Below are 13,479 nucleotides of genomic sequence, written 5' to 3' on the forward strand. Positions count from 1 at the left end.
TCTCACTTCTGGCACTACTGTGTGGCATTGAACAAGCTATTTAACTACACTGGGTCTCAGTTTCTTCACCTATAAAATGACAGGGTAGGACTAGATGACCTCTATGGTCCCTTCCAACTCAGGTTCTATGACCCATGACCTCCCTGCCTCCTCCCCAGAGGAAGCTGCCTTTCTGAGTTCTTGCTTTCCACAGCCTGGCTTAGTAAATGCCCACACCCATAAATCCAGGGAGGAGGTGATGTCTGGGTGGGCCAAGCTGGACACCCACTTCCTTGGCAAGCCTCAGTCTTGCTGGAATGAGAGGAGAGGTGAGGTGGGGGGGGACGGGCCAGAAATAAGGGCACTGAGCCCCAGACTGTTTAGCAAACAAGCTAGGAGACAAGGAAACCAGGGCCTTTGAGGGTAGCTGCCCCAACTCCCAAGGCCAGACACACGAGTTCAATCCGGTCCACATTCCCCCTCCCCATCCTCTGCCACCCAGGCTCAGTACAAATCAGGCTCCAGAAACACCACATGCTGTTAGGACACGTGCCATCTACCTGGGTTGATTCACCCTCATTGTCCAGATAGAGGAACTGAGGCTGGGACGACCTGCCTGGAGTCACACAAGAAGTCATTGGATGGAAGGTCCTCTTCCCCTCTCCCATGAGTCACTTTTAGTCCTACTATTCCTCCCTGGAATGGCTCCCTGCCTCCCTCAGATCAGAGCTCTCCTTCAGTGGGCTCAAATACTATCTTTAGGAAGTTTCTGAGACTCCTCCAGCCCTGATCCTTTGTCTCTTCCACTGGCCTGGGATTGTGAATTCTCCCTGCTTACCTGTGCATCCTGTCCCTCTGGCTACATATATGGGGGAATTCAACTTGCTCTTCTGCCTCTACTATAGAGCAGCAGAGCATAGTTCTGAACCCCCAAATACATGAACTCTAAATAGTTGTTGATGGAAACTTCCATGGCAACTCCCTCAAGCCAAAGCCTGCTGCTTCTTCAGCCCTGCCCGGCCCTGTACACACAGACACACACGAATGGGTCTGGGGGAGCCATAAGACCTTTTGCCCAGGGGAGCTTGACTTAGCCTCCCCACCTCCCCTTTGAGTCCTGCACCTTCAGTATTCTCCATCCTCTATTCTAAGATCTCTCTCAACTCTGATAGGCTCTGTTCTCTATTCTAAGATTCTTCCCAGCTGTTATCCATATTCCAAGGTCTCTTGGAGCTCTGATATTCTATGTTCCATGTCCTGAGGGTCAGAGGGAATTAGCAAGTCTTAGGCTGAGGGTCCCCTATAAGTGACTCCCCTGTTTCTACCCGATAAGCCAGATGTACAGTGTTTCCTTCTCTGCTCCAACTTGTTCTACCCTGGATATGAAGCTCACCTTGTCCAGACCAGTTTATGGACCAGAAAAGGGAAGTTCAGAATGAGGCAATCACCAGCCTAAAGTTACCCAAAGGCTTCTAAAATGGATGAGGACCCCAAAGCCCTGAGTTTTTCCACTGAGCTCCACTTGGCACTGGCCACTCTTTCCCCTACTAATACCACCGTGAGTCACATAATGTTCTCATATAGAGTTCCCTCTGTCCCAGATAGTGTGGGAGGGATTGGGGGAGAAGGGATTGTGGAAAGTAGAGGATGATGGCGCCCTCTACTCTCCCCCATCAACCCCCCCCCCACCCCAGCCATCCTTCCTTTCTTCCAAGGCCTCTGGGACTGGAACAAAGGTGTCATCAGCTGGCCTCCAGCTTGGGCAGGGCACAGAGCCCAGGCTAGATAGGAGGGAGGGAAGGAGGCAACATGTGATCCCCCATGGACTGTCCTACTAGGCTTTGGGCCCCTCCCCAATTCAGATTTGCTCCTCCCTCCTACCCCAGCCTGTCAGGTGGCCTGCCTTCCCTCTCCGTTACTATAAGGGCCAGGATAGCCGGTAGAGAACAGGTACCCAGAAACTTTGGTCCAAGCTGGGAGTCCATAGCTCCTACCCAGCAGCTCTATCCCTTCTTCTGGGGGCAAAGACTCAACCCATCTTCCCAACCCAGGTCAGTGAACATGGGCTCCAAGCCTCAGCTAAGCTTCCAGATTCTCTAAAGGCCGCATGGATAACTGGAAGGGAAGGGCTAGCACTTTGGGAGTCTGCTCTATTGGCTTTTCCCAAAAAAAAAAAAAGCACCCAACAAGCCTGAGGCCTGACCTCCTGGCTGCTGGGATTGCTCTGACTTCCTTGGTCTTACTCCCAGACATGGCAGAAGATAAGGAAAGCTGTGGGGTGAATGGGGATAAAGAAATGGTAGAGTATTAAGGAAAAGGAGTCTTGGGGAGCTAGGGCAGAAAGTTGAGGAGATGTCTAAGGGAAATATGGGTAGCAAACTATAGAAGGGCAGATCTGAGGGAGAAAGGGCAGCAAGTGGGGCGAATCTGAAAGAGAGCAGCAAGCTGTGGGAAGGACAGGTCTGAGGGAGATGGGAGAGCAACAAGTCAGAAAGTATCTGAGAGATGGGCACAAGCTGTGGGAGAGCAGGTCTGAGGGAGATAATTGTGGGAAAGCAGATCTGGGGGAGATAGATGGAGGAAGGCAGGTCTGAAGGAGATAGGGCAGCAAGCTATGGGAGGGAAGAAATAGAGGGCTCTGAAGGATCACAGGCTTAATGCTGGACAGAATCTTCAAGATCAGTTGGTCCAAGGCCCTCATTTTAGACTTAGGCTATTAACTTGCCTCCAGAACAGCTAGTAACAGACAAAGCCAGAACTAAGATAAGCTCCTGACTGCAGCCTGATATCATTCCTGTAGCACCACAGTCATTCTCTGTAAGGAGGGATGGGGAAATGGCAAAGGGCTGTGTGGGATGGTAGGAGGCTTCAAATGCCTTGGTCCTGCTTACCCTCTCTTCTGTCTCAGCTCCCCCTAATACTACTATGTCGACTGAAGAGGAAGGAGCAGTAGCTGCCCCAAACCAGAAACAAGAACCCAAGTCCAAGTCTCAGGTAGGCTGGGGGCAGAGGGTGTTCCAATTCCTGCATGGCTGTTTCTCCATCCCACTGCATCCCCCTTGCAGCGTGATCTACACTTGCCCAAGGGAAGCTGGGAAACAAACTGGGATGATGTGGTAGGAACCAAGGGCTTACTTTGGGGCCATGGGGGATGAGCATGAGATGCCTAAGAGGGAAAAGATGGGGGGATGCTGCCTGCTGATGTTAATGCCTCATCAGTTCAAAGCACTGTTTGTATTTTCCAAAGTGACTTTTCTAGCTGTTCTTTTTATCCAATACTCACAAAAGCCCTGAGAGTTTTGGAGGTTGCCAGGGCAGGGTTATTATCCCCATTTGACAGACAAGGAAACTGAGGTCGAGGGAAGAAACAATAACTTGTCCCAAGGACAAGTCAGTGGGAGCTGAGTTCTTACCTCTATACAAGCTTTGTAGTCAGTCAGCCAAAGACTACAAAAGGGACTGAGGCCATGGGGTTTCTCCTCCCTCCCTAATTCACCCCTTCTCTTACACTATCTCTTCTATTTACAGTCTCTAGGCAATTTTCTAGGAAGCTTGCCCCTCTTTAGCTCAGCCCGAAGCCTATTTTCTTCTAGTTCATCAAAAGAGGCTCGTGAGAACATCAAGTCAGGACCTAGCTCCCAACAGAGTGAGTATGTGTTGGAAGGAAGGGAACCTGGGGGAGAAGGGAAGGTCTGGTGGCTCTCTGGCATAACACCAACAGCAATAATAATTGTAGGTAACATTTATACAGTACTTTAAGGTTTGCATGTATTTACATTTTGTCCTCACAAAAACCCTAGGAATATCTAAATAGCATCTAAATAAATATCTAAATAGTACTTAGGAAGTTGGTGCTTTAATTATTTCCAGTTTACTAACCAGGAAACTGAGGCAGCTAGGTCAAACGATTTGCCACACAACAAATGTGTCTGAGGACGAATCTTGACTTCGTCTTCTATCTAAGCCCAAGATTTTGTCCACTGCACCCCCTGGCTATCCTAGCATCCCTGTGGGGGTGAAGGCTTGGTACTGATCCAGCTTTTCCCAGGGAATGACTCTCCTAATTTCCATCTCTGGACATGAGATTCAGAGAATCCAGGAATCTTAGAGGCTATATGATCCAACACCTACATTTTACAGATGGGAAAACTGAGGCTCAGAGAGGGTGCTACTTTCCCAGTCACCTGGGTAAGAAATAGCAGTGCAGACTAGAAGCTTCTCCGAATCCTAAGTATACCCCAGCTGGTTTACTGCCAGCTTCCTCCCTTTGCCATGCCAGCCCAGGGGGTGGGTAGGTGGGTAAGGGGTCAATCGTTAGTATTCTGTACAGCTGCTACATGATATTTTGTGTGTGTGTGTGTGTGTGTGTGTGTGTGTGTGTGTGTGTGTGTGTGTGTAAAAGAGACACAGCAACAAGAATCAAAAAAAGCTGGTAGAGAACCCCATTTTACCACTTAGAGAAGGAAACTGAGGAATCTCTAGACTGAGCTTCCATCATGAAGCCCCCAGGCAGGATGCAATAATCCATGTATAGGGCTCTTGGGAATGCTGCCCTGTAAGAGTGTAAGAGGGAGCTGGCAGTAGGGGGGAGTGCCACGTGGGAGTAATTGGATCGGATAGGATTGAGGGGATGAATTTGATAGAAGGGAGGAATGGGGGGGGGAGCTTCAGGAAGGTAGATTTTGTGCTTAAGAGAAGGATAGTGGTGTTCAGAAATGGAATGGGCTGCCTCAGGAGAGTGTGAGCCCTCCATCGTGGCGGTCTCCAAAAGCAGAGGCAAAGGGCCCACTTATACAAGTGGTATAGAAGGAATTACTGGGCAGGCCCAGGTTGAGCTCAATGATTTCCAAGGTCACTTGTAGCCCCAGGGTTCTGGGAATCTATCCTAGTGCTGGGCCAGGGATGCTCCCTCCCCCACAAGCTGACTCCTCCTTCCTCTCCCCTCCCCAACCATCTGAGGCCTGGGCTCCGAGCCTCAGCTATCTGACTCCTGTCCCACATACCTCAGCTAGGGGGTATCACAGCTGCCAATTCAAGGCCCAGGGTGGGCTGGCAGCAGGGAGAGGAGCCGCCCTCTGGCACCCTGCCCCTGGAGGTTCAGCACCAAAGGGGGGCTGGAGGGAGGCTCTGGGATGCCGCCTACTATTCTGAATCTTCGAGCCTCCACCCTGACCCAGCTGGAAAGCCCTGGTCAGTGAATTGCTGCAAAAGTTCAGATGGAACCAGGCCCTCAGAGGGGCAAAGAAGCAGCCTAATGGGTCCTTAAGGGGAGGGGGCATGGATTGAGGCCCTGGGGCGATAGCTGCAACACTGCCTCCTGTAAACCCCTCCGGGAGCCCCATCAGAGCCCAAGGCCAGGGAGAGCTGAGAGAGAAGGGAACATCTCTGATGGGTTAAGTTTCTGTGTTCTCTCTTCAAGGACAGCATGTTACCCAAAATGAATGACTTCCCCCACCCCTAAGCTTCACTTTCCAGATATATTTCTGAGCCACTGCCACCTCAATTCTTCACACCTGAATTTCGGGGGGGTCTCTTGACCTTTTAGGATCTATAAGAAGCTGATGAAGTAGTGAAATGATAGACAAGTGGGAAGGACTGGACTTTCTGAGTAATCCTTGGCATAATCAAGGTTCTTGATGAATATCGGGGACAATTCCTTATCCTCAACTCAGGTGAAGTGGGAAGGCATGTAGGAGGCTCCTCTGCCCTGGAGAGACTACCCTCTGGCCTCAGAGAGCCAACCCCTGTTTGGCCAGATGTAGGCTGGAAGGTTGGGTACGATCGGGGCAAGGCATAATCCTCACTGAAGTCTGCTCTGTACTTATTTGGACTGGAATGCCCATTCAAGCCTTTGATGGCTGAGCATATCTGACTCTCTAGACTGGTCTCTGATCTTGGGAGCTCTTTAGTACTCCAACACTGCCTGCCAGATTCACACCTGGATGAACCATGTTGCTTTGTCTGTCCTGACTCTTACTCTAGCTCTATCCTCTGGTCTCTAAGTGTCTTGTCTCCCCAGGTTCTACTGTAGATGTGCACCACCCCAGAACCCCAGCCAAGTTGGAGGAAAAACCACCAGGAAATGTAAGAAGGGTAGAAGGGAGAATAATCAGGGGCCCTGGATGTGGGAATAGGGAATAAGCTGGCCTCTGGGGCTTTGGGAATGGTAGTGAGGAATGCCATACTTGCCACCAGATTAATCACCCTTGAATGCTGCTTCCTTCATGTGACTCCCCACTTAACACCTTCCATGGGTTCCCATTCCCAACAGGCTCATTCATTACCCAAGCCTGGCATTCAATCTGGCCCCCTCCTCCTTGAATGTTCTCCAGACATAACTAGTTGGGCCACTTGTTGGACCCTAGACACACAAGGTCTTGAATGGTTAGCTGTCTTTTCCTACACATAAACTTTAATATGCCTAACTTGATGTGGAGTTCTCAAAGGTTAGAACCCAGGTCTTCTCCTTCTCTGGCCTTCCACACTGCATAAGCAATCATAAAGGCCAACTTTTAATCAGCATTTACCAAATGCCTACATGCAGACCAACTGATTGAGTCAACATCCCTTAGGTGAAACTCAAATTAAACATGGAAGTTATAAGGTCCCCAACATGCTTAACCACCCAAATCTCTTGACCAAGTGAGGAGATGCAGCTAAAAATAGGATGAGCTGAATTAGAAAACAGTGAAATTCTCTTCTCTGGAGGTTGTAAGGTGGAAGCTGGATGACCACTGGTCAGGAAAATTGGAAAGGGGATTCTTATTCAGATTTGAGGATCCTTGCTGTCCATTCCAAATCTGAGATATTATTATTATGCATAAAAAAGTTAATTAAAGGAGGGGAGGGGAAGAAGTGAGATTAGATTTTCCAAGAAGTGACCTCTAATCTCTCTGTCCACCAGGAAATGCCTGAGGCAAAGAACATATACTCAAAGGTGACAGAGGGAAAGGACACAGTCACTCCTGGGGTGACCAATATGATGGACATGACCAAAGGCATAGTTCAGGGTGGTCTGGACTCCACCATGTCACTTGTGAGCAACACCAAGAATACTGTGGGCAAAGGAGTCTCTGATGTTATGGACACAGCAAAAGGGGCAACCCAGGCTATTGCATCAGGCACCAAAGGTGTCATCCAGAGTGGCTTTGATACTACAAAAAACATAGCAACTGGCACAAAGGACACTTTCTGCACAGGAATCACTGGAACAGTGGATGTGGCCAAAGGAGTTGTTCAGGCAAGTCTAGACACCACAAAGTCTGTTGCAACTGGAACCAAGGACACTGTTTTCAGTGGAGTAACTAATGCTGTGAATGTGGCCAAAGGAGCTATCTATGGAGGTGTAGATACCTCAAAATCAGTCTTAAGTGGAACCAAGGACACTGTCTTGACTGGTGTCACTAGTGCCACAAAAGTGGCCAAAGGAGCCATCCTAAGTGGCTTGGACACCACCCAGAACATAACAACAGGCACTAAAGATACTGTTTGCAGTGGTCTGACTGGGGCTATGAATATGGCCAAAGGAGCTATCCAGACTGGCTTGGATGCTACACAAAGCATAGCAGCTGGCACCAAGGACACTGTCTGCACAGGTGTCACTAGTGCCACAAGTGTAGCCAAAGGAGTTGTCGAAGGAGGTCTGGACACCACAAAATCAGTTCTGGGTGGAACCAAGGATACTGTCTTGACTGGTTTCACTGGTGCCACAAAAGTAGCCAAGGGAGCTATCCAGAGTAGCCTGGACACCACCCAAAAAATAGCAACTGGCACTAAGGACACTGTCTTGACTGGAGTCACTAGTGCCACAAATGTGGCCAAAGGAGTTGTCCAAGGAGGTCTGGACACCACAAAATCGGTTTTAGGGGGAACCAAGGACACTGTAGTGACTGGTTTCACTGGTGCCACAAAAGTAGCCAAGGGAGCTATCCAGAGTGGCCTAGACACCACCCAAAAAACAGCAACTGGCACTAAGGACACTGTCTTGACTGGAGTCACTGGTGCCATGAATGTGGCCAAAGGAGCTATCCAGACTGGCTTGGATGCTACACAAAACATAGCAACTGGCACTAAGGACACTGTCTTGACTGGAGTCACTGGTGCCACAAATGTGGCCAAAGGAGTTGTCCAAGGAGGTCTGGACACCACAAAATCAGTTCTAGGCGGAACCAAGGATACTGTCCTGACTGGAGTCACTGGTGCCACAAAAGTAGCCAAGGGAGCAATCCAGACTGGCTTGGATGCTACACAGAACATAGCAGCTGGCACTAAGGACACTGTCTTGACTGGAGTCACTGGTGCCACAAATGTGGCCAAAGGAGTTGTCCAAGGAGGTCTGGACACCACAAAATCAGTTCTAGGTGGAACCAAGGATACTGTTGTGACTGGTTTCACTGGTGCCACAAAAGTAGCCAAGGGAGCTATCCAGAGTGGCCTGGATACCACCCAAAAAATAGCAACTGGCACTAAGGACACTGTCTTGACTGGAGTCACTGGTGCCATGAATGTGGCCAAAGGAGCCATCCAGACGGGCTTGGATGCTACACAAAATATAGCAGCTAGCACTAAGGACACTGTCTACACTGGTATCACTAGTGCCACAAATGTGGCCAAAGGAGTTGTCCAAGGAGGTCTGGACACAACAAAATCAGTTTTAGGGGGAACCAAGGACACTGTCATGACTGGTCTCACTGGTGCCACAAAAGTAGCCAAGGGAACTATCCAGAGTGGCCTGGACACTACCCAAAAAATAGCAACTGGCACTAAGGACACCATCTTGACTGGTATCACTAGTGCCACAAATGTGGCCAAAGGAGTTGTCCAAGGAGGTCTGGACACCACAAAATCGGTTTTAGGGGGAACCAAGGACACTGTCGTGACTGGTTTCACTGGTGCCACAAAAGTAGCCAAGGGAGCTATCCAGAGTGGCCTGGACACTACCCAAAAAATAGCAACTGGCACTAAGGACACTGTCTTGACTGGAGTCACTGGTGCCACAAAAGTAGCCAAGGGAGCTATCCAAACTGGCTTGGATGCTACACAGAACATAACAACTGGCACTAAGGACACTGTCTACACTGGTATCACTAGTGCCACAAATATGGCCAAAGGAGTTGTCCAAGGAGGTCTGGACACCACAAAATCGGTTTTAGGGGGAACCAAGGACACTGTCGTGACTGGTTTCACTGGTGCCACAAAAGTAGCCAAGGGAGCTATCCAGAGTGGCCTGGACACTACCCAAAAAATAGCAACTGGCACTAGGGACACCATCTTGACTGGAGTCACTGGTGCCACAAAAGTAGCCAAGGGAGCTATCCAGACTGGCTTGGATGCTACACAGAACATAGCAGCTGGCACTAAGGACACTGTCTGCACCGGTGTCACTGGTGCCACAAATGTAGCCAAAGGAGTTGTCCAAGGAGGTCTGGACACCACAAAATCAGTTCTAGGTGGAACCAAGGACACTGTCTTGACTGGAGTCACTAGTGCCACAAAAATAGCCAAAGGAGCTATCGAGACTGGCTTGGATGCCACACAGAACATAGCAACTGGCACTAAGGACACTGTCTGTACTGGTGTCACTAGTGCCACAAATGTGGCCAAAGGAGTTGTCCAAGGAGGCCTGGACACCACAAAATCAGTTTTAGGTGGAACCAAGGACACTATCGTGGCTGGTTTCACTGGTGCCACAAAGGTAGCCAAGGGAGCCATCCAGAGTGACCTGGACACTACCCAAAAAATAGCAACTGGCACTAAGGACACTGTCTTGACTGGAGTCACTGGCACCATGAATGTAGCCAAAGGAGCCATCCAGAGTGGCCTAGACACTACCCAAAAAATAGCAGCTAGCACTAAGGACACTGTCTGCACTGGTATCACTAGTGCCACAAATGTAGCCAAAGGAGTTGTCCAAGGAGGTCTGGACACCACAAAATCAGTTCTAGGTGGAACCAAGGACACTGTCTTGACTGGAGTCACTAGTGCCACAAAAATAGTCAAAGGAGCTATCGAGACTGGCTTAGATGCGACACAAAACATAGCAGCTGGCACTAAGGACACTGTCTGCACTGGTGTCACTAGTACCACAAATGTGGCCAAAGGAATTGTCCAAGGAGGTCTGGACACCACAAAATCAGTTCTAGGTGGAACCAAGGACACTTTCATGACTGGTTTCACTGGTGCCACAAAAGTAGCCAAGGGAGCCATCCAGAGTGGCCTGGACACCACCCAAAAAATAGCAACTGGCACTAAGGACACTGTCTTGACTGGAGTCACTGGCGTCATGAATATGGCCAAAGGAGCTATCCAGACTGGCTTGGATGCTACACAGAACATAGCAGCTGGCACTAAGGACACTGTCTGCACCGGTGTCACTGGTGCCACAAATGTGGCCAAAGGAATTGTCCAAGGAGGTCTGGAAACCACAAAATTGGTTTTAGGTGGAACCAAAGACACTGTTTATACTGGAGTCACTGGTACTATGAATGTGGCCAAAGGAGCTATCCAGAGTGGTTTGGACACCACTCAAAAAATAGCAACTGGCACTAAGGACACTATCTGTACTGGAGTCTCTGGTGCAGTGAATGTGGCCAAAGGAGTCATCCAGAGTGGTTTAGATACTGCACAAAACATGGCAACTGGCACTAAAGATACTGTTTGTACTGGAATCACTGGTACAGTGAATGTGACTCAAAATCTTATCCAGGGAGGTCTAGACAACACAAAATCTTTTGTGACTGGAACCAAGGACTCTGTCTTCCGTGGTGTGACTGATGTAGAACATGTGGCCAAAGAAGCCATTCAGACTGGATTAGACACTACCCAATTAATCCCTACTGTCACCAAAGACGCTATGTCTGGAGGAGTCTCCAGTGCAGTGGACCTGACTAAAGAAGCTCCTCATGGAAGTCTGGAAATCCCCAAGGTAGCTGCAAAAGACACCAAAGGCCTGGCCTCCACTATGATGGATTTTGATAAAGGGGTCACCCAGGAAGAAGCAAATGTACCTAACAGCCCTGGCCTAAGTGAAAAGCCCAGTGTCAACCAAATGCTAATAGGCAGCTGGAAAAACCCAGAGCACAAATCAGAGGAGAAGTTGGCTGTCTTCCTCCCCATGAATGAAGAAGAACTAGGTAAGTGTGTCTTGAAGAAGACATACAAGGTGAAGAACAAGGAGGGAGATGGGATAGGCTTCAAGATGTATCCAATATTTCATTTGCCCTTATTTCAATCTTGGGTCACCCCCATAGCACTGAATCTAGCTGACTGCCAACTCTCAGTGTTGACTTACTGGTTCCTGGAGAACCTTACTCCTCTGGTTTGAAAGGTTGCCTCTGGGGCTCTGATCTTTCTAGTTCACCCTTCACCTCTCCCTTCTCTCAGCACCTTCAATTTCATTCTAGCGAATAGTGGGAACCATCCTCCTTCGATGAAAAGGTATCGAGGGAGAACTCACAGGTGAAAATTGTTCAAAACATAATTCCCAGTTTGATATGACTTTAGAGCAGAAAGTCCACAAATAAAAGGCCACTTATTACTGGGGTTTTTTGTTAATAATTGTTATATATACACATATATATAAAATGCTACATTATAAGCTTCATGAGGGCGGGACTTTCCTCCAGTGCCCAGCACATTGTAGATGCTTAATAAATAATAAAATAAAGGGCAGTTAGGTGGCACAGCAGATAGAGTGCTAGGCTCTTGGAGTCCAGAGGATCTAAGTTCAAATCTGGCCTCAGACATTTCCCAGCTGGTTGACCTTGGACAAGTCACTTAACCACCATTTGCCAGGCAGGGGAAGGGCAAGGGGAAAGGCAAGGGGAAGGGGAAGGAGAAGGAGAAGGGAAGAACTGAGAAAAGGAAAAAGGGACTGAATGAGGACTCAGGGACCCTGCACCCCCACCCCACCCCACCCCCTGTCCCAGATTAACTACTACCTCCATTTTCCTTTTTGCAGCTCAGCTGGCTGCCTCTGGTCTGGGGCCAAAGGTGTTATCCTTAGACCAGAAGAACTATTTTGTGGAACTGAAAAACTTGCCCACCAGTCTGCGCCTTCGGGCCTATGAGCACACCCTAAGCAAACTGCAGGAGATCAAGAGACAGACCTCGGAGGTCTTTTCTGAGCTGCAAGAGACCCTCAGACTGGTAGGAAAACCCTCCTCCAGCTCCCGTGCCCTCCTGTCTTTCCTTCAGCTGCACTTACATCATCATTGGGTCAGCTCACTCTAAGCTACTTCAGTCAGGGTTGGTAGAACTTTGTCCTCAGCACACCATCCCTTTCCTCTAGAGATCTCAAAGTGCTTTACGTAAGAGTTTATGTACCATTCCCCCCCTCCATCCACAGGCACCACCACAGGGAGATGAAAGCTCTATACTGTCCTTCCATGTCCCCTTCTATGTTCCTCTCAAGGTGTGGCCCTGTTTCCACCCTCTCTGTCTAAAACTCCCTCTAGCCCCACCCCATCCTCAATGCCATACCTCACCCAGTCCCCTATCAAGTGCCCTGAGTGCCAAAAGCCCTTCTTCATCCTGACCCTAAATTCTCATCCCCTCAGGCCTGGCATTTCAGTTGGGCAATAGGAGAAAAACCATCTAAACCAAGATTCTCCTGGGGAGTGACTGATTTATCCCTTCCAATGACACTTACTTTTGTTTTTGTTTAAATTCTTACCTTCCACCTTAGAATCAATACTATGTACTGGTTCCAAAGCAGAAGAGTGGTAAGGGATAGGCAATGGGGGTTAAGTGACTTGCCCAGGGTCACACAGCTTAGGGTCTAAGGCCAAATTTGAACCTAGGACCTCCTGTCTCTAGACCTGGCTCTCATCCACTGAGCCACCTATGAACTCCTAAACTACCCTGATTCAGGAAAGAACCCCATCCCAACCTGCCCCCCCTTCATTTTGCTCTCCTTCAGATTGAAGAGGTCAAAGAGAACATAGAGAAGAGCCAAGCCCAGGAAGTGGGGCTGGACTGCAGGCAGTCCCAGGACTCTAACCAAAGTGAGGTATGGTGAGGGGTACACACTCCTACCCAGGGCAGGGGGAGGTGGGGGGCAAGAGTTTATCTGTCTCCCCTGCTCACTTTTCTCCTCCTTCTGCAGCTTCCAGAGTCCAGGCTTCTCCCCAGAGCTCGAAACCTAGTCCAACAACTGCATGCCAGCTACAAGGCCCTGGGCACCTGCCTCCAAGGCCTCCCCAGTGAGTTTCAGCAAGGGATTCAGCGGGCACGCTATTGTGTTGGAGAGCTTCATGGACTCCTTGCCATTGCTCGAACCTTTTGGGATTTGTCTACCATGGAGCTGGCCCAGAGTCGTCAGAGCCTGAACCAGACATGGCTGGGGCTAGAGGGGCTGATGGAGGGCCTGGCCTATATGACCCCACTCACCTGGCTGATGGGACCCTTCTCATTAATTTAATGAGTAAAATGCTGGGAAGAGTCTCTCTTTCCCCCTCCCACAAGTGCTGAACTGGGGAGTAAAACCACCCTGTGCTTTAA

General features: G+C 49.3%; 1 protein-coding gene across 1 annotated transcript; it reads left to right on the forward strand.

The window, feature by feature from the left end:
• The first annotated feature begins 2,904 nt into the window (after positions 1-2,904).
• PLIN4 (perilipin 4) lies at positions 2,905-13,479 on the forward strand. The gene is made up of 7 exons (XM_044671045.1): positions 2,905-2,973; positions 3,508-3,625; positions 5,999-6,063; positions 6,884-11,111; positions 11,939-12,126; positions 12,899-12,988; positions 13,085-13,479. The coding sequence occupies exons 1-7, from the start codon at positions 2,905-2,907 to the stop codon at positions 13,397-13,399; spliced, it is 5,073 nt and encodes a 1,690-aa protein (XP_044526980.1). The 3' UTR covers positions 13,400-13,479.

This window comes from Gracilinanus agilis, chromosome 1, assembly GCF_016433145.1.
Source record: "Gracilinanus agilis isolate LMUSP501 chromosome 1, AgileGrace, whole genome shotgun sequence".
In the NCBI taxonomy this organism is placed as follows: Eukaryota; Metazoa; Chordata; class Mammalia; order Didelphimorphia; family Didelphidae; genus Gracilinanus; species Gracilinanus agilis.